This window comes from Lynx rufus, unplaced genomic scaffold, assembly GCF_022079265.1.
Source record: "Lynx rufus isolate CCGP_SWC_20201006 ecotype Redwood Valley unplaced genomic scaffold, mLynRuf1.p SCAF_16, whole genome shotgun sequence".
Lineage (NCBI taxonomy): Eukaryota > Metazoa > Chordata > Mammalia > Carnivora > Felidae > Lynx > Lynx rufus.
Window position 1 is genome coordinate 13,883,391 of NW_025814830.1, and position 25,610 is coordinate 13,909,000.

The 25,610-nt window shown below is 57.7% G+C and overlaps 2 protein-coding genes across 2 annotated transcripts; both read right to left on the reverse strand.

Annotated features, from left to right (window-relative positions):
* Nucleotides 1–88: 88 nt before the first annotated feature.
* On the reverse strand, nt 89–20,433 carry KMT2B (lysine methyltransferase 2B). The gene is made up of 38 exons (XM_047078231.1): nt 20,059–20,433; nt 18,864–18,936; nt 17,834–18,619; nt 16,472–17,715; nt 16,117–16,230; nt 15,874–16,024; nt 15,328–15,607; nt 15,111–15,166; nt 14,584–14,862; nt 14,146–14,240; nt 13,767–13,865; nt 13,517–13,630; nt 13,230–13,376; nt 13,031–13,126; nt 12,443–12,560; nt 11,802–11,915; nt 11,438–11,622; nt 11,276–11,365; nt 11,081–11,185; nt 10,874–10,947; nt 10,169–10,284; nt 9,981–10,072; nt 9,761–9,898; nt 8,757–8,915; nt 8,409–8,529; nt 8,253–8,331; nt 7,991–8,151; nt 6,698–6,925; nt 5,318–6,614; nt 5,146–5,235; nt 4,959–5,068; nt 2,016–2,153; nt 1,860–1,934; nt 1,584–1,761; nt 1,197–1,304; nt 998–1,081; nt 749–878; nt 89–658 (listed from the first exon to the last, which is right to left on the reverse strand). The coding sequence occupies exons 1-38, from the start codon at nt 20,416–20,418 to the stop codon at nt 383–385; spliced, it is 8,160 nt and encodes a 2,719-aa protein (XP_046934187.1). The 5' UTR covers nt 20,419–20,433; the 3' UTR covers nt 89–382.
* Nucleotides 20,434–21,403: 970 nt separating this feature from the next.
* Nucleotides 21,404–25,085, reverse strand: ZBTB32 (zinc finger and BTB domain containing 32). The gene is made up of 6 exons (XM_047078232.1): nt 25,035–25,085; nt 22,942–23,921; nt 22,620–22,693; nt 22,441–22,509; nt 22,163–22,324; nt 21,404–21,984 (listed from the first exon to the last, which is right to left on the reverse strand). The coding sequence occupies exons 2-6, from the start codon at nt 23,820–23,822 to the stop codon at nt 21,707–21,709; spliced, it is 1,464 nt and encodes a 487-aa protein (XP_046934188.1). The 5' UTR covers nt 23,823–23,921; nt 25,035–25,085; the 3' UTR covers nt 21,404–21,706.
* Between the last annotated feature and the right edge of the window lie 525 nt (nt 25,086–25,610).

A 25,610-nucleotide genomic window follows, 5' to 3' on the forward strand; every position in this document is an offset into this window, starting at 1 on the left:
TGGAGGCTGACAGGCTTCCCGGGCTAAGGCATGGCGAAACGGGAGCTCCTACCTGCCCCCAGCACCACACGAACGGGAACACCACCTCTCCAAACATTGACAGACTTTATTACGGGAGGTTCCCACCTGGGATCCCACCCTCTTAAATAAAAAAGTGCATAGAAAAGAAGGGATTTAGAAACCTTTGTACAGTATCTACATCCTGGGCCCCCAGGGCAGGAAGGGGGCGATTGCTGGGTGGGGTGGAGGCAGGGCCTTTGCCACCTGCATGCCCACATCCACCCTGAACAGGAGGGTGGGGGTGAGATGCTCTGGGAGGGACGAGGGAGCCCCCAGACGAGGGGCAAGATGGCAGCAGGGGGTGTGGTGGGCAGCCACGGCTTCAGTTCAGGAACCGACGGCAGCGCTTGGCGCCACAGTTGCAGGGCAGCTTGTTGCTGGCATCCTCAATGGGGAACTTGTAGTCATAGGTGAGCTCCTCACCACGCAGGATGCGGCGTAGGGCGAAGATGACGATGTGCTTCTGGCCCTCCACGTGGATGACTCGAGAGAAGCAGTTGGGCTCACACGAGTGGTTGATGAAGCGGGCAGCATTGCCGTGCATTGTGGCATCCACCACATCAAAGTCATCCATGCGGAACATGTAGCACCCGATACCCTACGGGGATAGGATAGGGCAGTCAGGTGCTCCGTTCCCACGGATCAGCCCCACTTTATCCCCTCGTTCCCACGGCCTGGGGGAGCCCACCTTCCCGTCGTAGAACTTCTCCCGCTTGTCAGTCAGCACAGAGCGAATGACGATACCGGAATACTCAATGACCATCTCGCCGGCATCGATGTTGCGCTTACAGAACAGGCCCCGCCCATGGATGGCAGATCTGTGGGGTAGGATAGGCAAGGGGAAGCTCAGGGGGCAGGGGGACAGAACCAAGGCAGCCCCACACCAGGGCACCTGTCCATCCACCCAAGGGGCATCCTCCCCCCCAACCCCACTAACCTGTAGACACCCACAGCCTCTTTGGATGTCTTCTTGAGGTGGCGAAAGCGCATGGCCATGGGCAGCTCCAGGCTGGTGGCACGTCTGGTGGGGTCAGCAGTGTCACAGGCTGGTACCCAGGAATGACCTCTCTTGCCCCTGGTCACCCTCTTTAGGACCCTTCCAGAACACCCCCAGCACCCTGGCCTGCCCTCCATACCTGGTTGACCTGAGCTGCACCTCATCCTCTTCCTCGTCACAGGTGGCTCCCTCAGGGAGCACCCGGTGCTGGGAGGCCAGGAAGTTGAACATGTCAAAGGTACACTTCCTGCAGCAGAGAGAGGAGGAAAGAAGGGAGGATCACAGCCATTCCTTCAAAAAGATGCCACCTAACCTACCCATTGGCTTGGGCCTGCCGCTGACAAAAGAAATACCGCTACCGCTGGAGACAGAGAAAAGGGGAATGGAGGGGGTTCGTTCTTCCGATGTGAACTTTAGGAATAATTCCTGGAGTGGCCTGGCATCTTCTCCCAGGCCTCAGTTTCCAATCTCTACAGACTTCACTCCCATGCTTGAGAACTCCCACAGGGCTCCCCAGACCTCTCACCGGAGATAGACCTCGGCACGGGCTGCCCCGTGGGGATTCAGGGGTGGTTCCTCCTGGCCCTCTCCCTGCTGGTGGTAGCGGAACTTATAGTGCTGGCAGCGCTGGGCCCCGGGAAGCTGCTCTGCCAGGAAGATGACAGCGTCGTGGTGGATGCCCAGGAGCCTTGCCCCGCTCATTCCTGGGGAGAGTCAAAGGTGAGGACACACAGGTCATGGCAGAGGCCCACCTTGTCCTCTGGGAGTCCTTCCAGCATCCCCGTGGGCTCTCCCCACTTACCACTGAAGGAGAGATGTCGGAGGCGGGCGTGCCCTCGGGCCTCTTGCACCTTCTCAATCAGAGTTCTCCATGCCCCTGAGGAGGGAGCAGGGCCAGAGCAGTCAGGACGGTGCTCCACCAGACACCTGCCCTCCGTCACCACTACTCCCGACTCACCCTCCAAGCTCTCTGCCTCCACGCTGAACCCATCCTCACTGCTGATCTCAAAGCGTAGATGTGGGCCAGCCCGTTTGGGGGCCTGGTTCTCTTTGTCCTCTGGGGATGGAGGCTCTTCCTCGGAGCTCGAAGCCTCACCTGATCCCAAGCAGCAGGTCACAGTAGGTGAGGGTCACCACTCCTGGACTCCAGAATCCCCGGTTCCCCACCACCCTCCCTTCCTCTCCCTGCACAAGCACAGATACTTGGTCGGTGGCTCTCTTCCTGCTCTAATTACCCAGCGAACCCTACAGGATGGACATTATTATTCTTTTTAGTGTTTACTTACTTATTTTGGAGAGAGAAGAGAGAGAACGAGCACAAGCAGGGGAGGGACAGAGAGAGAGGGAGACAGAGGATCCGAAGTGGGTCTATGCTGACAGCAGAGAGCCTGATGCGGGGTTGGAACTCACAAACCGTGAGATCATGACCCAAGCCAAAGTCAGGCACTTAACTGACTGATCCGCCCAGGCGCCCCTGGACATTTTTTTTTTTTCTACAGGGCCTGTGGTCCCTTTTCTACAGGAGTTCTTGGCTAGATGAGCATTTACACAGGGGCCTGGAGTGCCCTGGCTCTGCAGGACACACTTCTGGTTCATTCAAACCCAGTTTACAAGAATGCCCATCTACACCCCTCATTCTTTCTCTCACAGAGAATTTAAAATACCAGAGAGGTGCATTTTACACATGTGTTTTTATATACACAGCATATCTGTATAAATACTGCAAATTTATTATTATATAGGTCCCTAACCACAGAGTCAAGTACGTGTATCTTATGAGCTATTTAAGGGATCTCTCAGGGACCAAAGATTTGGAAAACATAGAAGACAGAAGTTGTTGCTATAGGAGATGTGGATATGAGAGACAGTGGAACGTCAAGGACAGCTCAGGTTTGGGACCTGAACACCCAGAAGGATAAAACTGCCGATGACTGAGATGATGAGGGAGAGGGAGGAACAAGTTTGGGGTGAAGGTCAAGAGCTCAGTCTGGGACATGCTGAGTCTGAAATTCCCCTTAGAGAACCTGCCCTTGCAACCTGCTGGGGGAGACGGCAAACAGGTGGCAGGATCTAGGAGCCCAGCAACCAATCTGGGGGCTGTCGGAATTAGAGATGGGATCCAGAGCCATGCAGTAGCTGAGAACATCTGAGAGTACAGATAGAGAAGTCAAAGCCAGGGCCCTGGGACATGCCAAAGTGACAGGCTGGGGCAATGACGAGGTATAACTAGATTGGTGAGGAGAGGGGTGGAGTTCTGGAAGCCAGAGAAGGAAGTGCTGCAAGGAGGGAAATCAGTGCAAATGCTGCTGCTTGCTTAAGCAGGGTGTGGACTGAGGACTGTCACGGCTGGGGGGCGGGCGTGGGGGGAACCTAAGTTTGAGTGGAGTACACTTTAGGGAGAGAGGCAGGACCCACTGTGGCCGGACTTTCTCCCCACACCACTTCTCTGCGCCAACCTGACTGCGTGCCCTCCCAGCCCTAGGCATGCCTCTAAACCTGATTTGCTGTGCGACCCACATCATCTCCAGGCCTCAGTGCCCCTGCATCCACCTCTGACAGTTTCTTCTACCTCCTCTTTGCCCTTGCCCCATCCTCACCTCCATTGTTCCCTGAACCCGACAGGCTGACTACAGGGGCCTCAGCCAGGCGCCCTCATTGCCTTCTTTCTCACGGTGCTCGTTCTCAGCTGCAGTACACTTGCTAATGTACGTGTCTGTTTCCTCTACCAAAATGTGGCGTGGTCCCTAAGGGTGGGGACCTGTCCGTCATGGTCACTGCCATAACTTCACACCACCTCTGACCCCCATATGCGGTCTTTCAGTTAAGCAGTCTCTGTCTACCTCGCTCCGCTTCCACGCTCAGTAACTCAGCACTACGTAACGAGAGAATCCACACATGTGGACAGGACTCGGGCCAGGAGAAATTCCGAGCCTCAGGCTGCTCAGTTGCCAGCTTGGTTGGCTGTAGCCTACCCCTCTGCCGCGGTCCTCTGTAACCAACACAGCACCGCCCTCCTAGCTTCACTGAGGTTGGCAGCCCAATCCACTCTGTGTGCCCCCATCCTGTGTCCTGATGTCTCTGCCAGTGCGCTAACCTCACCTTTCCCCCAACGCAGCAGTCTCCTATTCAAACCCAACCACCATGCCTCCTCCCACCTCCGCTTCCATCCACAAGCCCCCTTCCCCCTCCTCCGTGGCTCTGCTGTCTCAGCCCTCACACAAACCCCTCTAGGTTGCTGCCTTCCCCTCAGACCCTTACGCAACCTTGCTGGCAAGATGCCTAAGTCTTGTTTTGGCTTCCTCATCAACCACAGTCTTCAATTCTGGACCCTGATACAGCATCCTTCCCAGCCGGTACACCAATCCTAAACCCCACATGCCTGGTGTTCTCTGAGGCAGTTAGGACTACCGACTATTCCCTTCCCAGGGCCTCTGGGACACCACTCTCCTGTGATCTCCTTCCTACTGTTCCTGCCCCTCCGGGTCCTAGGTGAGCTCTATCCTCATTGGCACCCAGGTGCTCTTATCTAGCTGCATGGCTCTGAATCCCATCCCATTCTGACAGCCCCCCCACCGCCCCCAGCTGCTCAGCTTTACTAGGAACCTAACCCTCTGACCTTGGCAGATTATGTTCTGAAGCTGACCTCCGGGCTCCTGGGCATGCTGCACGGGTACTTTCGAAGGGCCTCTTACATGGAGCTGAAACTTCCTCTCCATGACTGTTTCTGCCATGGGTCACACTCTCCCTGAGAGTATCTCTAGAACTCTTCACACCTAGTCTCGGGCTCATAGCCAGGTGGGCGTGCGATGTGTGTTTTTGGAAGCGGCCTGATTCTGAACTGACCACCACCCAACTAAGGCAAGCACAAGGCAGGGAAGCAGAGTGACAGGCCGGTTCCTACCTGAGTAGTGGTGCCACTGGGACTCAAGCAGCAGGTCGGGGGGACCATCAGGGGCCCGAGGAGGACCACCTTCTGGGAGTGACAGCAGAGGGGACCGGTCCTGGAGGGGCCTGTAAGGAGAGACCTGTCAGAAAAAGGAAGGGACAGAGGTCCTAGAGCCTCCAGGGAAAGGGGACTGGCTACTCACCTTGGGCTTTCCTCCCCCGTGGGCTCCCCAGGCTCATCCAAGTCAAGAACTCCACGCACTGTGGGCGTTTTCATCCTTACTCGGCTAAACCTGGGGGAGGAACCCCGAGAAGGCTGAGCTGCTTTCCCCTGCCCACCTCTCACCCTCCTCCAGACTCAGCACACTCACTCACCCGCTGCCACTAAGCCCTGGACCCTGGGGGGCATCCTCCAAGGACTCTCCATCTTCCTCCAGCCGGGGAGTCTTGTTTGGGGGAGGCGCTGGTGGGGAACGGCCAGAGAAGGTGGACACCCTCTTGACGCGGATGGCCTGATGGGGTGGGCTGGGGGGTCCACTGCTCAACACCAGGGTCAGTGGAGGAGGGGGTGGGGGTGGGGCGGGGCGGACCACCCCTACCACTGGCAACACACCCAGCAGCGGTCCTGGGGGCAGAGTCCAGGAAGCAGGGGCTGTAGGGGGGATGGGAGGGGGCAGAGGTGGCTGCTTCACTGGGGGTGAGACGGGTTCACCCTCCCCAGCCATCTTCACAAACACTTGCCCCAACTTGTTGACAAGGATGATTTTGGATGTGGCGGGTTTGGGGGGCTCGGGGGCAGGGCCCAGGCTCAATACCCGGACCCCTGGGGCCCCAGGGAGCCAGGCAAACGTCCGAGTGGGGTCAGCTGGGCTAGGGGGTAGGCCCTGGGAAGGCTGGCTGCCATTGGCCAGGGGAGGTGCTGGGGGGAGGGGTTCCTCTCTGGGTCCAGCACCTCCCTCTCCAGGCCCTCCTAGGTTCTTCAACACAAAATCCACAATTTCTGACGGCAAGTCCTCAGGAGGTCGGGTTCTGTCCCCTGCAGCCCCGATGACCCCAGCCCGGCCCACTCCTGGCCCTGAAGGAGGAGTCCCCTGGCCCCGAGGCTGCTGGACTGCCTCTGCCTCGCTGTCTGTGCCGTCATCCACTCCGTCCAGCTGTTCGATGCGGGGGGTTCCAGGGAGGGCACCAGGGGCCAGGGCAGGGCCAGACACCACAGTCACAGGGAAGTGGACATAGCGGGGGGTAGGGCTAGCCTCCTCCTCTGAGCTGTCCCCTGGACCCCCGTGGCTGCTCCCCACTGCCCCTGCGGCCACAATCTCTTCCTGGAAGGGCTCAGTCCCCAGCAGGCTGGCCGCAAAGTCCAGGTCAGCAGCACTCAGTCCTGACACCACCTCCATGTCCTCAAAGTCTGGGCCCAGGTCTTCAGGGGGTGGTGGAGGAGACGGGGCTGGGCCAGGGGGAGCCAGCTCCCCTGAGGTAGGTGTGAGGGCTCTAACGACTGAGGTAGGAGGGGGCACCCTGAGCTGTGGGGAGGTTCTGAGAGGGGGAGAGGCCCGCCGCGACGGTGGCAGCCTTGGGGTCAGGGGGCTGGGACGACGGGAGCGTCTGGGGGGAGCTGGAAAGTCCAGGTCTCCCACCGTAGGGATGTGGTGGGTCAGAGAAGATGGACTTCCTGTTGGGGGGAAGGGTCAGTGTCAGCCACAAGCTCCTGCCTCACCCACCCACCCCGTCTCCCCAACAGTCCCAGGTACTCACCAGGGGAGGGCAGGGGTCCAAAGGAGACACCCCCCAAGGGCCTCCGGGATGGTGAGTAGTTGGGCACTTTGATTCGAGCCCCTGAGAAGGAACGGGGGGCTGGAGGAGGGGCAATGCTGAGATCTGGCCGAAGTGGGGGGTCCAGGTTCTGAACAGGTGAGTGGTGCTCAGGAGCTCCAGGGATGAGGGCATCTGTATCTGGCGGGGGGTCCACATGATCCGGGGGTTCTAAAGAGGCAGGAGAATGGCATCAGGAATGACAAGGACCCTGTCAAAGCCTCTCCTCACACACCGTCCCTTCTTTTGAGCCAACCAAGGCTTCTCCACCCCCACCCAATGGTCTGGTCACAATGTGCACTGGTTCCCAGTCATCACCCAGGTTCCACACCCCTCTGTGGTTTCTTTAAAATGTCCACACACACCTGGGTCAGGGTCCCTCTGTAACTCCTCCTCACCCATCTCTGCCATCTCCCCCATTCCTGGCTGCCTACTGTTCTCTGACTCAGGCCCCACATTCCACAAGGGGCACTGCGCGCTCTCCAGCAGGGCCAGTCCTACCACTTTCTCACCTGCACTGTGCATCCCTGCCACATCAAACACATCCGCCTCATGCTGGCGCTTGGGGCTCCCCATTACCTGGCTCCACCCGATCTGTGAGAACAAATCTCTGCTGCCGCCTCCAACACTCCCCTGCTTCCAGCCAGGGTGGCTGCACCCTCCTCCCCTCGCCACTTCATATTGGAACCTGGCACAAACTCCTTTTCTGCAAACATAATCCGAATCTCTTCCTTCTCCCTTTCAGCTCACAACCTCTCCTTTTACTGTTCTCCAAGCCCAATCTTTGAGGTGTGCCATCCAGCGCTTGGCTACGTCCCTCAGCACTGGTACAGCTATGAGGGGACCAATTCGGTTTGAATCCTGATTCCACCACTGTGTTACGTAGAGAGCAACTGCCCTTTTTAAGCTGCAGTTCGGCAGAGCTTGCACCTTCCTTGTAAGGCTGTGAGGAGCACCACGGGAGCACATAACCCCAAGTCAGGTGGCCATAAACATTATCTGTTTGTCCAGAAGCTGCCACCCCCCACAAGTAGGTAGCACGGTGCTCTTCCCTCACTTCCTGCAAAATGCTGAGCACAGTCCCTAGCACATAATGCTATCAGTTGCTGACACCATGACAAACGGAAGAACGACAAAACACCTAGAGTATCTTTAGGGGAGAGGGGAACCTGGTAGTGGGAAACCGTTTGAGGGCAGCATTCAGGGAAGGAAATGAGGGAGTTCCAACACCCATACCTGAGGAAGGGGTAGGGCTGTGCACAATGGTCTGGTTCTCCTCTGCTGCCTCCAGGTGAACTGGCTCTTCCCTTGGACCCCACGGACGATACTCCAGAATACGACACCGATACCAGCAGCGCCGCCGAGCATCCACTGTGCTCCAGTACAGACGGGAGCACCTGTCAGGTGGGTGTGTGGGTCAAGAGAGTCAGGACAACTTGGAAAGTGGGATCCAGTCCTGGAGTCCTTCAACCCCACCCAGGCCCCCTGGGCTGCTCACTGGTAGCCAATGGGGAAGAGCCGTCCCTCGCAGTCCGAGAGATCAGACAGGGTACCCAAGGAGTCAATTCGGATGGAACCTATAGTGCAAAGAAGTGATCAGAAGGGTGGGGCCAGGCAGGGTCAGGAAGACCAGGGTACAGAGCAAGAGGCTTACCAATGAGCACATTGATGGCATCAGGTTCGAGCCCCGTCAAGAACTTTCGCTTAAAGTTGATGCCCTCAAAGTCCACATAGACTCGGCGGAGAACATCAAACCCATCGGGGGTCACAATCTCCTGGGAGGTGGGTGGCAAATGGGGTTGCTGGATTGATGGGGGGGGCGAGGGGGCTGTGAGGGAAGGCTCTGGACGCAAGGACTGGACAGTTGGGTGCCTGGCTCAAGGACTGAGGAAAACAAGGGAGACACCAAGAGGTAGCTGGGAAGGGCTGAGGGGCTAAAGGGGCCAATGAGTGGAAAAAGAGAGAGCAGTGTGGAGCTGTCTCCCCCATGGTCCTGACTCACCTTGCCATCCAGCAGGTCTGTGTGTTTCTGGCAGAAAACTTTCTTGTCGTCCTGGAAGATGCAGTAGCTGGCCCGGGCGCACATGAAGTGGAAGTTGCTGAGGCAGGAGGAAAGGCAGCAGCCCACCGTGGCTCCAGGCTTCAGGCAGAGCTCACAGCGCTGCGGGTGGAAGGGGCTGCTGACGGGAGAAGCCAGTGACCGAGACCAGGGTCTGATGCTCAGCATCACTGTCTGTGAGACTCTGCTTGGGCCCCAGTCTAGCCCAGCACCTCGCATAGCAAAGGCACTCACCAAACATAACCTCTTCCCTAGATGCATCCAATGCCAGGTGCGTATCAAACCTACTTCAAATTTTCTGAAGCAGAGTGTTGCAGTAGAGAGAAAAATAACAACAGCTAACGCTTACTTAGCAGCATTTACCATCTTTCTCACGTAATTTCTTAAATATTTATTTAAGTAACCTCTACACCCAACGTGGGGCTCAAACTCAAGACCCCGAGATCAAGAGTTGCATGCTCTTCTGACTTGAGCCAGATGTCCCTCTCACACCATTTTAATGTGAAACCTGTATCATTTCATTTAATCTTCACTGACCTCCCACCAAGTAGATATCCCCTGTGCTTCACTTCCTAATCCTGAGGCATCCTATGGCACCTAACCCAGGTCCCACACTGGTGAGGAGAGGTTCTAGCCCAGTCAATACCTCATCTCATAGGGACACGGTAAGAGCTAAGTGCCACACTGCATAGAAAGCATCCAGAACAGGTTGAATCAACAAAAGATCTTCCAACTTTTAATCTCCCAGACTTCAAGCTCAAATGGGGGTGGGGGGGTAGCCGCTATCATTGCAGCACCAGAGTCCTGGGACAACCAAAAAATGACACCCAGGACCAGCGGTGAAAGGACATGTTGGGGTAAAGACTGTGAAACAGGAGCTGTCTCCCCTGCAGGGGGCCCTACCTGAGACCCCAGGGCTGCCCACCTCTCTAGGCCCGGGCTCTCACCATCTGCCTCCCTCGAGCTACAGCAGCATGCACGTTTTTGAGGGAGCCATCATTTTCCTCAAACACTTCAGCTGACCAAATGGCACAGTTGACATGTGTCCACTCATTCTGCCCAATGTATAGGAGCCGTCCCGCCTCCTGGGGGCAGAGGAGAAATGGTGTGAGGGGAGGCCCCAGGGACTAAGCCCCAAAACCTGGGACTTCACATGGTAGCCCTCACCTTAGAGTCTGCATCCCCATATTTGAGGCAGAGCGCACACTGACGGGGGTCCTCCAGGTGTGAGAAAGCAGCTGGATCCTTGCCCTGAAAAGCTGGAAGGGGTGTGGAAAGGGAAGTTCCAGAATCAGGACCTAGAGTTTGTTCCACCAACTCAGGGGCCCTGGCTTCCAGCCCCCACTTCCCAGTACCTGCTGAGGGGTCCCCTGGAGGCTGCCCTGATTCTGGGGTCTCTGGTTCCTGCTGCCTCCACTGAGCGTAGACATGGTCCAAGGATGGAGGTAACACGGCATTGGGAAGAACTCCGCTGTGGACAGGCAGGGTCAGCATCTGACACGTCTAACATGGGTGGCCACCCAAATCTTAGCCTAAACATGCCATGACACACTTGGTCCTCTCTCCATGTGGCATTTCTCCCAGTCTCCCAAATGAGCCGGGGCCCCCCCATGCCACCTGTGACACGTGAAATGCTGTTCCTCATGTCTGTAATAACTCTTTTTCCACATCTCAGCTATCATCTCTTCTGGAAAGTCTTAGGCCCTAGGAACCTTCTCTGGGCTCTCATATCCCCTTGGACTTTCCCATCACCACCCTGACAATCTGGCTTATCAGGCATTAATGTGCCTGTTCAACTTCAACTCCCACCCCCCAAACATGGCTAACTCATTGCTGTCCCCAACACTACCTTGCACAAAGTAGAAACAAAGCGGGCTAACCGCACAATCTGAGTTTTTGCTGACCTAGAATCCCCAAGGACGCTCCTCCTGGCTCCACCGCCCTCTAGATGCTAACTCTATTCCTCGTCCATTCTCAGCCCAGGTTGACCCTGGATTCCCACGTGCCCTTGCTTTTGCCCTCATCCCCTAGATCCCCTCCTGCTACCCAGCCTTGCTCACTTCGGCAGCCGGGTACTCCGTCGCCAGTACTTGGGGTCATGGGCGTCGAACCAGCCGAACGCAGACTCTAGCAGCTGGGGAGTGGGTTAACAAAATGAGAAGAACTGGCTTCCCCAGGCAAGTTGGTGGGGGCAGGGTCTGAAGTACCCACTCTCTCTTCCCCACTTCCATTCAAGCCACCCTATAGGCTTTCCCCAAAGTTCTCACCTTCAGTAGGAGCCCCTTCATCTGGCCTCCAGCCCGGCGCTCTGGGGTTTCTCCTTCTTCTGAGTGCTTCATCAGGATGCCCACCATGTCCTCCATAAAGCTGTGCTGTAAGGGAGCTTGTCAGGATCAGAGCCCCCACCCCGCCCCCAACCCCCCTCCTCCTGACACCCACCTGTTCCTCTGTGTCCCACTCACCACGGACTTGTAGTGGCCTTCCTCGAACCGCCGACTCACGGCTTGCAGATCACAGGGCCCCGGGTGCAGCTGCTTTCCAGCCTGCCCACACTGCAGAGACAGGAAGTCAGCAGGGCTGGTGCTGGGCCTGGCCCCACCCCCCTACCTCCCGAGCCCCCAGACCTGAGTGCACAGCAGCAATGGGCCCGCCACCTTGGAGCTCAGTAGGCCCTGGAGCACCTGGCGTAGGCCCCCCTGCAAGGCCCCACTCAGGGCCTCTCGCCAGCGCGGGTGCGTGGCCCCCGCACACGGTCCGCAGGTATATAGCACGGAGTCTGGCAGCCCAGAAAGGATCTCATAATCTTCATCTAAAACAGCCAAAGTAGGATAGGAGAGAATGGTTTGGGAGGACGTGAGAGTTGGCTCTCAGCAGCCCCTAGAGGTTGCCAAGGATTTTAAGCCCACCTGTCCCATAAGGGCCTGTGCTGTGGGTAGGACAGGGACCCCCTCAGGGCTGAGGCAGCAGCCCAGACACTCTGCTGCTCACCCGAGAGTCCCTCGCACTTGGCGTGCACCCAGTGGTCACACTGTGCACACTGCATCATCTTGCTCTCGTAGTCGTTGTCTTCATAGCAGCGTGTGCAGATTGGGCAGAAATTTCCTGCAGAAAAGGGAATAAAAGGGCAAGTCAGAGAAGCTGGGGCCACTACCTGTCCCCTGGAGGTCTCTCTGGGGCCACCACCTCTTGGCTGCCGTGAGGGCTGCCTCTGCTATGTTCCATCTTGGGTCCCTACTATTCTCAAATCGTTGGTTGAGAATAAAGCCTCTTTTAACCCTGTGACCCCAATGCCTCACAAAGAACCTTGCTAAATATGCTGCCTGAGCAAATGGGGAAAGCCCGGGTTCTCAAAGTGCTCAGTAGAGTCCTGAGGATCCAGGGGACATGTCAGGGACCACCACAACAATGGGATCTAGGCCCCCCCACTCCCACTGTCCTCAGAGAAAGTATGTCCCTCTATCTGAAGTACTGGCTAGGCTTTCGTGGGAAAGTACCATGAATGGAAGGAAAGGTTCCGCGGCTAGAGGAGGATACAAAGCCACTAGAAAAACACATCTGTCCTGCTTGTCTAGGAGCCTGGCCCACTGCCCGGTGTCCCCCAGGGCCCAGGTCCCCTGACAGGTCCCCACCTTTCTCATAGAGCTGGGTGCACCTGGGGCAGAGGCTGTAATCTCCAGACCACTCGACGTCCCAGTTCTTCCCTGGAGTCGCCCCACAGCTCTTACAGCGTACGCAGGCTGAGCAGATCTGGGGGCGGGGGGGGCAGGGTGACATTAGGGGGAGCAGCCTGGAGCAGTGTTGGGGGGTACAGTGGGAGGAGATGGGCAAAGAAGACTGGATGGCAGGCAGGAGACAAATGAGAAAGGACAGGTAAGAGGAAAAAAAGTGAGCAAGAGAAGCAAGGAGGAAGGAGGGAGAGGAATGAAGTGGGGAGACTGGCACAGGGAGACAGGGAGGAGTGGAGATCAGGCAGGAGCAGGGGATTCTGAGCCCAGGACCTTGGAATCCATGAGCCCCTGCAATCATCCTTTATAAGTTCTGCACGTAAATCTCGTTTATACGAAATTTCAGAAGAGAAAATGCTGTTTATCAGATAAACTCTCACAAGGACCTCTGACCTTTCCCTCCTCATGGAAGCCCTGGCCTAGAGTAAGTCTGGGGGTGGTAGCAGCCTTAATTAGAGCTCCAAAGCAAGGGGCGTGGGCCTCGTGTCTCACCCAGTGGCGCCGTTTGCGTGTGGCCCGGGTTGGGTAGCTGGGCCCTAGGCAGGCTGGATGATAAGCATGGCGGCAGCGCTCACACTCCAGGAGGTGCTGTTGGGAAGTTCGAGAAAGACAACAATGGCAGAACCTACTGACACAAGAACATCCCTCTCCTCCATGCCTCCACCCACTCGCACGGCTCCCGTGCCCAAACCTTGGATCCCCGGCCTTTGCGCCCACAGACGTGGCAAAACTTGCAGCGGCGGCAGCACCAGGTGTCATGATGTTGGGGCAGGGGCCGTTCGGCCTCCTCCAGACAGAACGGATGGAAAGGGTCACAGCAGACTTGGCAGAACACCAGCTGGGGGTGGGGAGAGTGAACAATGGGCACAGTGTGAGGCCAAGAGGCCAGGGATGAGACCCTGCTGAGAGGGCCCAAGAACTCAGGCAAGGAGGGCCAATGGAGACCTGAGGGGCTGTGGGAAAAGGCGGGGATCCAACCTCATGCAGGCCTTTACTGGCACACAGCAAGCACACCATTGGCGGCCCCCCTGGCACGGAGGTGAGCACACTGAGGCCGCCCATCAGCCACACGTTCTCCAGGTCACAATCCTCCTGAGGGGAAGAGAGGACACAGGTCAGAGAGCAGCCAGAAACACAAGCCAAATTCTTCTTTAAAGCCCTGGTTTCTCATATACAATCAAGTTTCTTCCAAACATGGTCCTTGAGACCGTCTTCCTCAATGCCATACCTTAAAATCCACACGGACCCGGTGCACTCCGTCAGGGGACTTCTGTTTTCCAGTCCAACCATTGGGAAAAGAAGTAAAGGGGCCAGGGGCCAGAGCGTCCTAGAAAGGGAGGTGGTGATCGGAAGGCCACCAAGGCTCACCCTCTGCAGACTTCCCTCCACACTGCTGTTTCCCCCAGTCTGCCCAGCCTTGTCTCTTGCCCAGATCCTACTTTGCTTTCCAGAAGGACAGGCCTGCCTTACCCCTCAGGGCCTGTCCTCTGGTGTGGAAAACACGGCACTCAGGTGAGTCCGTTACCCTGACTTGCTAGGAAGCTCCCGAAGGGCAGGAGCCATGCCTTCCACGGGGCTCAGGGTTCTTGGTGTGGGGCCTTGCTGACCTTGTCCAGGCGCCTTCGGGCCTTAAGCTGCAACACAGGCTGCAGGGTGGGTTTGCGGGGCCGGCTCTGCTCCTCAGGTTCTGGTACTGGTAGCTCTAGGCAGGACACATAAATGGTGAGGTTCCCCTATTTAGAGGTTCCTCACCCTAAATAGGTCAGGTTCTTCCTTCCCTATTCCCCTTTCTCCACAACCCCCTAATGTTACCTGGATCCCCAGGGCCATCTTTAAGACCCACTAGGATGACCCGGCTCAATAAGCTAGTGAAAACCTCACGCACCAGTTCTCCCTATCCACACCAAACTACCTCCTTTCCTTGCAGTCAGCTATGTTCTCTAACATACTGGTAGGGCCCCAGGTCTGGGAACCCCGCCCCTTCTACACAAAAGACACGGGACTAACTGAAAGGGCTGAAAGGGGAAGCAACAAGCAATTCGCACCATTCTCTCGGGGGGTCCGACGCCGGGGAGCAGGGGGACCCCCAGGCTCTGAGTCATCCGAGTCCTCGAAGATATCATAGGAGGGTCGCTGTTTGACGCAGCGCCGGGCTGACTTGCGCTGCAGTAGGAGGGAGTCCTGCTCCTCGGGCCCTGGGGGGGCCACCACCTCCTCCCGGGGCCCCCCAGCTCCCGCCCCCCGGCGTGGGCCTGGAGGACCAGGGGAGGCCTCAGGAGATTCATCGGAATCCCAGGGCAACAGCGTCTTCACTATCGTCCGGCCTGTGGGAACAGGGGACTTAGTAGGATCTGAGCTCAGCCAGGGACATGGGACACTGGGATGGACAAAAGCCAAAAAGAAGTGGGGCAGAAGAGAACGAGTACAGGAGAGATATGAAAGCACACGATGGAAAGACAACAAAGGTAGGAGACTGCAAAGATAAGGGGAAGAGAACAAAGAAAACATAGTTTCCTCCACACCACGGATCTAAACACGGTTGTATAAAGAAATACTCCTCAAGTCCTGTTACCTTTTTTAGCCAACCGTTCCATCTTCCGAGCCTCTATCTTGTCACACTTCCGGTATCTGGGGAGGGGAGCAGCACGTCACCAGGGTAGGGGACTGGTGGTCTGGGGGAAGAGAGGAAGCTCTCCACAAGGATGCCAATCCCACTGCTCTGGCGGGGCAGGAGGCCTGGGTGACTGACAACCATGGGTGGGAACAGAGGCTCCGCCCAGGCTACTCACACACAGCACTGCTTCTTGGTGTTGGGGCCCCCAAACTTGGGCTTGTCCAGGCAGTTGACACAGGACCCACAGTCCTGCACACGCAGGCAGCCCCGACAGTGTCCACACCGTGCCATCCGCATCTTCTTGCCATGATGGGAGGGCAGCGAGCGCCGGGGCGTTTGGGCCAGGGTCCCTCCAGACCCGGCAGGCTCTGAGTCTCCCCCAGGCCCTGCTGACTCCACCTTTCCCCGCCGAGACCGTGATGGGACACTCTCAGTCTCAGATGCTGATGACGTATCTAGCGTAACGCAGAGGAAGGAATGGAGTCACAAAGCCACTAGGCTTTTTACCTAGATCCCATTCAATTGGCCCTCTGGTCTCCACTTTCCCACAGTGCTCAGGTCCCTGGTGCCCCAAATCTGCTCTAAGACCCAGCACTCCAACCCACTTGCCACCTGCCCCAAGCATCCAACTCAGCGCCCACCCTCCTAGGCTCTTGGTGCATTTGCTCGCCCCCAAACTTGACACAGCTGTCAAATCTTCCCACAACACACCCGCCCCTACCCTCCGTGGCGATGTCCTGCCGATCCCGTAGAGGAAGAGCACTGAGGCGGGGGACGTCTTCGGGCACCATGGCCCGGGCCTGACCTAGGGCCACAGCAGCATGACGACAGACATGTTTGATGCGGGGGCCTTGCACGGGGGACTCGGGGCCCTAGGGGAGGAGAAACCAGGAATACATGTGGAAGTAGCCCCTTGTGCTCCTGCAACCAGCCTTCTTCAGAGGGCCTTCCTCCCACTCCATACCGACGGTCTCTCTCTCTTAGTTTCCATCGATTCATCTTCAGACCTGACAGAACCTCTATCTGAGAGTTGCTTGACAGTCCCCACGACTTCCTCCATCTGCCCTCCAGGGCTCGGCTGGTGGGGGGAATAAAAAGGGTCAGAGGCTGGAAAGTGAGGAAAGATAGGACCAGCGGACTAGCGTGGGGGAGGGACGGGGCCAGGGAAGGAATATAGGAAGCTGAGAGACAGGAAAGGACTGGCTCTGAGCGTTCCCTGAAATACTGGAGGCTGACTGAGGAGACAGGCAGTTAAGGAGAATTAAGAGAAGCAAGGCTGGACGATGGGTGCAGGAGCCTGGCCAAAGCACCATGCTCACCGGCAACAAAGACGCCACCTTCTGCTGCTGCTGCTGATCGATCTTGAACAGCTGCACCTTGGCTCTCTTGAGGAGGCTGAACATTTTCTCCTCCACACCAGACAGTGGTAAGGAACCCAAGCCTGCAACACGGGCCTTTTCCAGTGGTGGCGGCTGCTGTGGTGGCGGCTGTGGCTGCAGTTGTAACTGTGGCTGTAATTGTGGCTGCTGTGGTGGTAACGCCTGGGGCAGCAGCTGGGTTTGCAAGGCCTGTAGGGGCTGCTGTAGCTGAGCCTGAGCCTGAGGCTGAAGCTGCTGCCCATTGCTCAGAGTTGGCGCCCCAGGAAGGGGCACCTCGGCCTTGACAGGAGTGGCGACCACAGGGGCAAATCGAGGCAGGCTGAGGTGGTTGGTGCGGCCCACTGCCCGTGGCTCAGGCTCAGCTGGAGAGTCATCGGCGGGAGGAGGCTCTGGCTCAGGGGCTTCAGGGGCCCCAAGAGGAGTAGTAAGCACCGATTCGTAGATCTTCAGGTGGGCTTCGCTTGGGGTAAACTGAGGCGCCCGAAGGAGCAGGGGCCTCCGGGATGGAGTGACAGGGGCAGGAAGTGGAGGTGGGGCCGGTGGAGGAGCAGGAGGAGGAGGGGGCAGTTCCCGGGTCAGTGAGGTCCAGCGAAATGTGGGTTCCCTTAGAATGGACCGTCTCTTTTCAGGAAGCGGGACTGGGGTAGAGGGGGGAGTTGGGGCACGCGGTGGAGAGGGAGCTGGTGCCGGTTCTGGGGGGGCGAGTGGGGACATGGCAACAGGAGGCCGCAGAGTAGGTGAGACTTCTACCTTTAGGGGCTTGGGGGGGTCTTCGTCCATAAATCGCCGGGGTGTCTTGATGACACGGGAGGAGCGGGCACTCACCACGGGCATAATAAACTGCCGGATATTCTTCAGGAAGGTGGTACTTTTGGGGGCCACAGTGGGGCTGTCTTCCAGAGGGCCTCCCGTGGTGGTGCTGGGGGTTGGAGTGGGAGGAGTACCTTCTGGCACTGCCCGAGCAGCTTCTCGCTCTGCCCGCTGGCTGGGAGTCAGGGGAGGCCGGCCCCTCTTCCTGGAGCATGTAGCTGGAACCACTGGAGGAGGGGATTCTTCCTGCTCCTCTGGGGCAGGAGGTGGTGGAGGTGATGGTGGGGGCAGAGGGGACACTGGGGGTGGTGGAGGACACAGTGGGGATGAAGGAGAAGTTGAGGGAGGAGGGAGGGGTGGAAGGGGTGGTGGGGGCGGTGGGGGGCGGTGGGGGTGGAGGGGGTGGAGGGGGTGGAAGAGATGGAGGAGACGGAAGGGGTGGAGGGGGTGGAGCGGGTGGAGGGGCTGCAGGGGCTGCAGGGGCTGGAGGCTCTGGAGGAGTCGAGGGTGGGGATGGCAGCTCTGCCTCTTCCTTTTCCTCCGCCAGCATCATCTCTTCAGGTCCAGCTCCCTCTACCTTCTCTTCCTCCTTCTCCTTGCCTTTCTCCTCTTCTGTCTCCTTCTCTCTCTCCTCCTCCAGCTTTTGCTCTTTCCTCCAGCAGGGGCCCTCTCCCTGTCCAGATCCAGCTCTTCCTTGGGGGGCATCCTGCCAGCTTTCCTCACGTTGATCTTGACCCTGACCTGATTCAACTCCCAAGGACAACTGTCCCATCTTCACTTTTTTGGCCTTTGAAACAAACTTGATGACGAGAGGGAGCCCGCCTCGGCCTCGGCCTCTACCTCCACGGCCTCCTCGCCCAGCCTGTCCTCCACGCTTAGGGGTCCCAGGTCCTGGGCCGGGCCCCTCCTTGCACTTCCAGCTGCCAGTTCGGTGTTTTACTGGAACCACAGGAGGTGGGGGCTCGGGTTTGGGGATTGTCACAGCTGCTTCTGCCACCACTACTGCTTGTTGCTTCTTCCTGCAGGGGCCTGCTGGCCGTCCTGGGGGCCGTCCCCGAGACCGACGTGGAGTGGAAGGCTCACATGTCCGGCCCCGGGGGGCTGGGGGTGCCTGGGCCCGCCGGAGAAGTTCAGTCAGTGCCTGTACCATCCGTTCTGTGCCTTCCTCACCCCGTTTCCGGGCAGGAGTCTTTGGGGGGGTAGGAGCAACATCTGCTAGGCGAGGAGGCGCAATGGGGGTCGTCTTATGCTTGCGGCCCCGACCTCGGGGGGCTCGACCTAAAAGGAGAATAGGTGTGGGGAGATGGGTCAAGCTAGCCCTGCAGACTGAAGAAGGCACTCCAGGAAGGCAAGGACTAAGTCTTACTTGTCTGTTTCCCCCACAGCCCAGCCTAGCTTGGGCTTGAACACAGAACACACTCTGTAACTGATGGAGACTCTAGCGGAACAGGGAAGAGCTGACACAAAGAGCAAGAATCACATTCCTGTAAAACTACAGAGGTAGAGTTTCCCCATCACTCACCTCGCTGGGATCGGAGCGCAGAGCGCAGGGAACTGGGGGCCACATCTTCATCTGAATGAAAACCCTGAAACTCCTGATTTAGGGGACCAGAGGTGGAGGGGAAAAACAGCAGTCAGTGCCAAGGCCCTCATTTCACCTGAGACTCAGGTATGGAGATATATCCCCAGTTTCCCTCTTAACATACCCCTACCTATTTACACAAAAACTTAAGAAGCTGGAAGATGTGAGAAAAATAGAAAACAGGGTCTCTCCCTAGGAACAGAGGCACAGGGTATTTTGATCCCCCATTCCCTGTGCCGAACCACATCAGCACAGCCACCAGTGGTTCACTGGCCCAAAAGGGAAGAGAACGGGGTCTTCCCAGGCCAGGAAGTAAACACTACCCTCAGATTCCCTCATCCTCTAACTCAGAAAACGGCGGGACTTGTTTACTCACTCTCAGAATGTAGTTTCTTCCTGAATGAAGATGGGAACGGGGCACCCAAGTGGGGTGTGTGTTTCAAATGGTTTACTGTAATAGGTTCTACTCTGAGCCCTCAGGTTACTACACACTGTCCTAAGTAATACAACCCACACCTTCCTGACTTTTCTGGGAGGCTGAGAATAAATCCTGAGCTGAACTCAGACCTGCTAGAGTTCCCAGCCTCAGCCTTTATTCCATTTCTCTTCAATCTGTGACCCTGAGAGGAAGCCTTCCACCAGGCTACCATCCCTCCACCTTAAGGGAAAGAATCAGGGTACTGGTGAAACCAGTGATGTGTCAAATTGTAAGGCCAGGCGGAGCAGCCTACAGGTAAGAGCCCAGAGAGCCCTAGCCTAGGTCCACTAAAGCCACGCTGCTGCTGTCAACCACCACTGGTTGGGCATGCGGTACCCACAGTCTTCTCGCTCAAACCTCTACTGGCATAGCTTTGCCAACTACCAAGATCATCATCCCAGGACACTTCAGCAGGATGTGCCTCGGGCCCAAGTGCCCAGCTGCAGCCCGGCTTCTCTACCCACTTTCGGAGGCCTTTTGCACCGACACCTCCGTGCAGCCTATCTCCTCCCAGGCCTATCCGCAGGGCCCCACCATCCTTCCGCAAGGACCCTGAGAACCTCGCTTCCTCACGCCACCCCTCGGGGCCACCCAGACCCTTGGAAGCCCCCCGGCCTCCGCCCCGCCCGGCGTTGGGGACGCCTCTGACTGCCTCACCTCATCGTCGGATTCCTCGTCACTGCTCTCCTCAGGCACGCAGCCCCGGCTGGGGCCCCAGCCCCGGCCCCGGCCCCTGCCTCGGCCCCGCTGAATGCGCGGGCCGGCCCACAGGCGGCGGAGCCGGCGCAGGCCCCGGCGGAGCCCCAGCAAACGGAGCAGGGCCGTGTCCTCCCCAGGCTCGGCTCCGCCCGGCCCCGTCGCGCCGCCGCCGCGCCGCAGAGCTACCCGCACTCTCTCGGCTCCGCTGCCCCGTCCGCCGCGGCCCCCGCCCCCGCCGGAGCCCCGCGGCCGGCCCGGGAAGCGGCCCCGCGCGGAGCCAGGCCCGGGGCAACTGCCGCCGCCCGCCGCCGCCGCCATCTTGGCACCGTGAGAGGGGCCGGGGAGGCGGGGGGAGGGGCGGCCCGTGCGCAGGGCCGGGGGGAGGGGAGGGAGAGGTGGGGCGGGGCGGCTGCGGCTCACGACAGCAACCAGCGCCGCCGCGGGGCTAGCGGGAGCCGGGGGCTGGGCCGACCACGCGCGGGGCACCACGGGAGCGGGAGTCCGAAACCAGTCGGCCGTCACCCTTAGACCGCGCCTGAAGAGCATAGACCCCGCGTTGCGGCCCGAGAGGGGTAAAGCGCAGGGGCCCCCGGGAAATGTAGTCCGGCCTCTTCGCTCCTTCCGCCGGGAGCTAGGGCCGCGAGAGCTGGGACTTTAGAGTTCAGAAAGCCATCTCCGGGGCTGCCGGGAAGTGTGGTTCTCGCCGCAGAACCCTCCCATGGTTTCTGTAGAGGCCAGCGGCACGCTTGAACTACCACTCCCAGGGTGCAGTGGCTTCGGACCCTGGGAAATCCCAAAGACACTGGGAAATGAAGTTTGCGACTGCAAGAGGCGTGGGCTGCTAAAGGGGCCGCGGCAAAGGATTAGTGTCAGTTAGAGGTGCGACCCGGCGGTCGTTCTGCGCAGCATGGAGGGAAGGTGCTTGAAAGACCCCGGCTTTGCAGACCCTGTGCTCAAGGAGTGGAGGCGGGTGGCGGAAAGCAGGGTAGAGCACGCGTTTCTCGAGTCCTGGACTGGGGGTCCCAGACTCAGACCCTGCGCGCCGTTGCTTGCTGTGGAAGGGGCGAATAACTTAGTGTCTCACAGGCTTCCCCCACAGGGCTTGCTGCTAAGTCAGCCTGGACTTCGCGGCCCTCGCAGGCCCCTACCTCTGGGGGAGGACTGATAGACCCGGGAGATGGAGGTGCTCCCCGCCCCGCCCCGCTGACAGTGGATGCACGGCCACCAGGGGCCGCTACAGGACAAGAGGCAAGGCTGTCCTTCCCTCTCTCCTGCGCACAGACTGAAGTCTGGACTCGGCTTGTCCTGAGAGGAGGGCACAGGAAAACTCTTTATTTTGGTGATAAGATCGCCAGTCCCCGCACAGTTAATTTTCACTCGTGCAGACTTCACTTCCCACACCCCACACGGACTCGCTTGCCCAGGCTCATAGGGCCAGCGGTCATCTGGGAGAAGGTCTCGGCGCCCTTGCTGCAGTGCTTCTTGGAGCCAAATGTGCTACGCTGCCGTACCTGCGGTGCTGGGTCAGAAGCCTATCCAGCCCGGCGGCCCGTCTTTCATTATTTAATTTTATTGTTGGATGAAGCCAGAGAAGGTACCGACACCGTCAGGTGGTGGAGGAAGGGGATCTACAGGGAGAAGTCGAGGCCCGGGATGGCCTTGAAGAGGAGGAGTAGAGGAATGTGGAGCGAATGGTCCATCCAGGTGGGAGCTGGCTGGGCGAGTGGCCGCGCATGTGCGCCTGCATGGAGGCTAGGCTGGGGCAGCCCGCCCGGCACAGAGGGCAGCGGTAGGGTGCGACCCCATGCGTCCGCAGGTGTTTGGTCATGGCTGAGAAGTCCCGGGAGCGCTGGGGACATAGGCTGCAGGAAAAGGGCTTCTCTCCTAGGGCAAGTGGAGGGGGAGGGCGGTGAAGGAAAGAAGGGGCGGAGGCTGGCCTAGGGGGTGATCTGGGCAACTGGACAGAGGAATTGTGTGGGAGCCAAGCAACCAGTGAAGGACTCAGGGACAGACTGGAGTTTGTAAGGGAGCAGATAATTCACCGAGGGCGGGGGGCCCATACCTGTGTGGACTCGGTAGTGTGTCTCCATCTGATGCTTGAGTGTGAACCTCTTTCCACATACAGAACAAGAATAGGGCCGAGACCGAGCAGGAGGGGGTGGGGGAGGTTGTTGGCGAGGCGGGCCTGCTGTGCTCACCTGACTCACACAGGTTGCAAGTGCACCTGTGGGGACAGAAAAAGCATGGCTGGGAATCCCAGAGCTGGATCACTGGTACTCCCAGGCAAGACATCAGGAGGTACAGTGGGACTGAAGGCAAAGGTGCCCTCACCCTACTCACCTGTGTGCTTCTGATTACAGTCTTCCGTGTCCCCAGGGCTGAGCTTTTCGGAGCCCTGGGGGAGGGAACCTGGAGAGAGCAGAGTGAAGTTGGTGCCCTACTCAAGCTGGACTTCTGGAGCCCCAGCCTCAGGAGAGAGAGCATGTTATAATATTTGTACAGGTCACTGAGGGGCTTACCTGGGGCAGGACTGGAGGAGGCCAACTGGCTGTGGTTCCAGAGACCTTTCTCAGGGTTCAGGGACAGTGGGATCCTGGGGATGGGGTGGGGAAGAGTTAGCCTTGGCAAAACCTGGCCAAACCCATCCTGGGGAGAGAGGAGTCAGGAGTCCTCCTCAGGGGCTCGGCTTTGACTTCCCCTGTGATGAAAGCTTCTTGTCCTATCACCAGCTCAGGAAATGTACAGTAAAGAGATGTGGTACCCCTTCCACCCATCACTGTCTGCCTATCCTGAGCCACTCCCTCCCAGCCAGGGAGGTCTTCCACTAGGCTCTTCACTCACCTCTGGTCCTGAGGCCAGACTTCCTGCCAGGCTCCAGTGATGGGGGTGCTATGAGAGAAGGGAGTGCCATATCTGGGTGGCAACAGCAAGATGCTCCACAGGGCAGGCTGGCCCTCCCCGAACCAAGGGGTCTCAGCCCAGCAGGGCCTAGGAATGACGCTGTTTTGGAGGGAGCCTGGTGGGGGAAGGGGGCCAGGGAACTCCCGAAGTCTTTCATCAGAACTCCCTGGGCTCTCTGTCACCCACATAATCACTTCTTGCTTTCCATCTATTCCCCCATGGCCAAGAGGGGGTTGCTTGAGTTTCTCCTTTGATCTCATCTCCTCCCCTTCACCCTCCTGCAGTGGTTCTGCTCTCTCAGGGCTCTCTCTTGGTGGCCTTTGCTCATGCAGTGTCTCCCATTCTATTCTACGAGCACTAACACATTTTTCTGGTCTCTGCTCTCCATGTCCCCCTAGTCCTCTTTCAGAATCCCTTGTGGGTTTCTCTGGCTCCTCCTGATGTTCCCTCAGCCCTGGACCCAGCTCTCTAACCCCATCCCATCGAGCCCTCCTGCATGCGTCTTCCAGGGACTGCACCCCCAAGGCCCTGGCCGCTTCCTCAAGGGGCCCCAGTTCCCCCGGCTGCAGCTCTACAGTCTCCCCATAAACAAAGTATAGGAGCTGGGCAAAGGTAGAAGGGCTGATGCCTTTCACCAGAGCCCAGCGGCCCCTACGGCCCAGCTGCTGGCTTGCACCTGCCAGCACCAGGCTGTGGGCAGGGAATTCCTGGCTCCCCACAGTGATCAGGGTATCACATAATGCTGGCCGGAGCCTGGCTGCTAGCCGTACCAGCCGATCAGAGCTGTAGGGGCTAGGCAGTCTTGTCCGGAACAAGGGCATCGTGCCTTGCCTGGGTACCAATCTCAGAGGATCTGAAAGAAAGGCCACAGTGTGGGGTCCATGGTGGAAAGGGAAGAGAGCAACGGCATATTCTCAAGCCTGTGGAGGTGAGGGGAGAAAGAGTGAGTTGCAGGTTCAGAGCTCTCTGTGTCCTGAATGAGGCACATAAACTAACCCAAGAGAGGATCTGAGCTTACCTAGAATCAACAGACCAGGGGGTAGGGATGAGGGTGGGGATGGCAGGAGAATGGAAATTAGACCAAATTCGGGACTTAAAAGAGTAAGGACCAAGCAGTTAGCAACCATATCAAATGGTGGGTTTAAGGCTGGTGTAAGATGGGTCCAGTCAATTAGCAGTCTCTGACTTAAAAGATAGCAGAGGTTGATACTTATGCTACTCCAAGCCTTTCTGTGGGGAAAGACCTTGGAGCAGGCCAGGCTGTCTTCTTTCCAGACAAAGAAATCACCGTAAGACCCAGTCAGCCCTGGCAGTTAGGGATGGAGCACGACACTGCTTCACGGGAGAGTTTAGAAAGCTAGCGTGCCACCCCCTCACCCCCACCCCAAGCCCATCACATGAAGTTGAGTAGTCCTGAGAGGCAGAAAGGGCAGCAAGACTGAGGTCATAGCTGCAGAAGGGCATGCTCTTTGAGGCATCAATAGATTATCTCCCTACGGCTGAAACTTCTAGAACATGTCCTCAGAGAAGGACCTAGAAGAGACCAAAGAATCCCCTCCAGTGGGTTGAGAGAACAGGTGCACAAGCCACAGAAGAGATGGTTCCCAACTCAAGGATGGAGAGAGATTTTGGAGAAGGTTTTGAGCCCTGAGGAAGTGGGAGAAAGGGAAATGGGAACGGTAGAGGGGGAGGTATTTCCTTTCCAGATTAGGGTAAGGAGATGGTTTAATTTTGTTTCCCACAAACCAAAAGCAAAGAATAGATAGAGTCCAAACAAGGTGGAAATTTATCACATATCAAAACTACCACGTTGGCTTTTAAGAAGAGAACTGGGAACTGAGATACTAAGAGATCAACAGACCTAAGTGTCTCAGCAGGCATATTCCTAAGTGTGGGCTCACTGTGAGTAAGGACCCTTATTGGGAGAATTACTGCTGGGCACCTCGGGGAGAAGGCTACTAATTGGCAAGAAGTGAACAGAAGAGGGGGTGTAATGGGAGGAAAGTCTCAGCTGGGGAGAAGCAACCACTCACCGGTTGTAGCTTCCTCCTGGACACCGCATGCTCTGAACTGCTGTTGGGGCTCCTGGGGCCCCCCTGGAGCTAGCCCCGCCCCTGACCTCACAGTCTTCCATTGGGTGTCCCAAGTACCAGTCTGCCACAGTCCCCCAAGGGGGTGTGGTTTTATAACCCTGGCTCTGCTTCACTCCCCTCTCCCCAGGAGAGAACACCCTCTCTACTTCCAGATTCAAGACATTCTGGCTCCCTGTCTCCTTATTTCATTTGTGAACTTCTAGAGTCAAAGAAATTCATCTGAGGGGTGCCTAGCTGGCTCAGTCGGTAGAGCATGCTACCCTGGATCTCTGGGTTGTAGGTTCGAGCCCTGTGTTGGGTGTAGAGAGTACTTTAAAAAAATAAAATAAAAATCTTTTTTAAAAAAAGTTCATTTGAGGCAACAAGGAGTTTGGAATAATCAGACCTGCATTTGAGTCTCATCTCTGCCATTTACTAGTTGAGTCACCTTGAGCAAGTCGCCTCTCTGAGCCTCAGTTACCTCATCCATGAAATAGGGATAACCTTTGCTTACCGCATTTGGAGGTGAGCATAAAG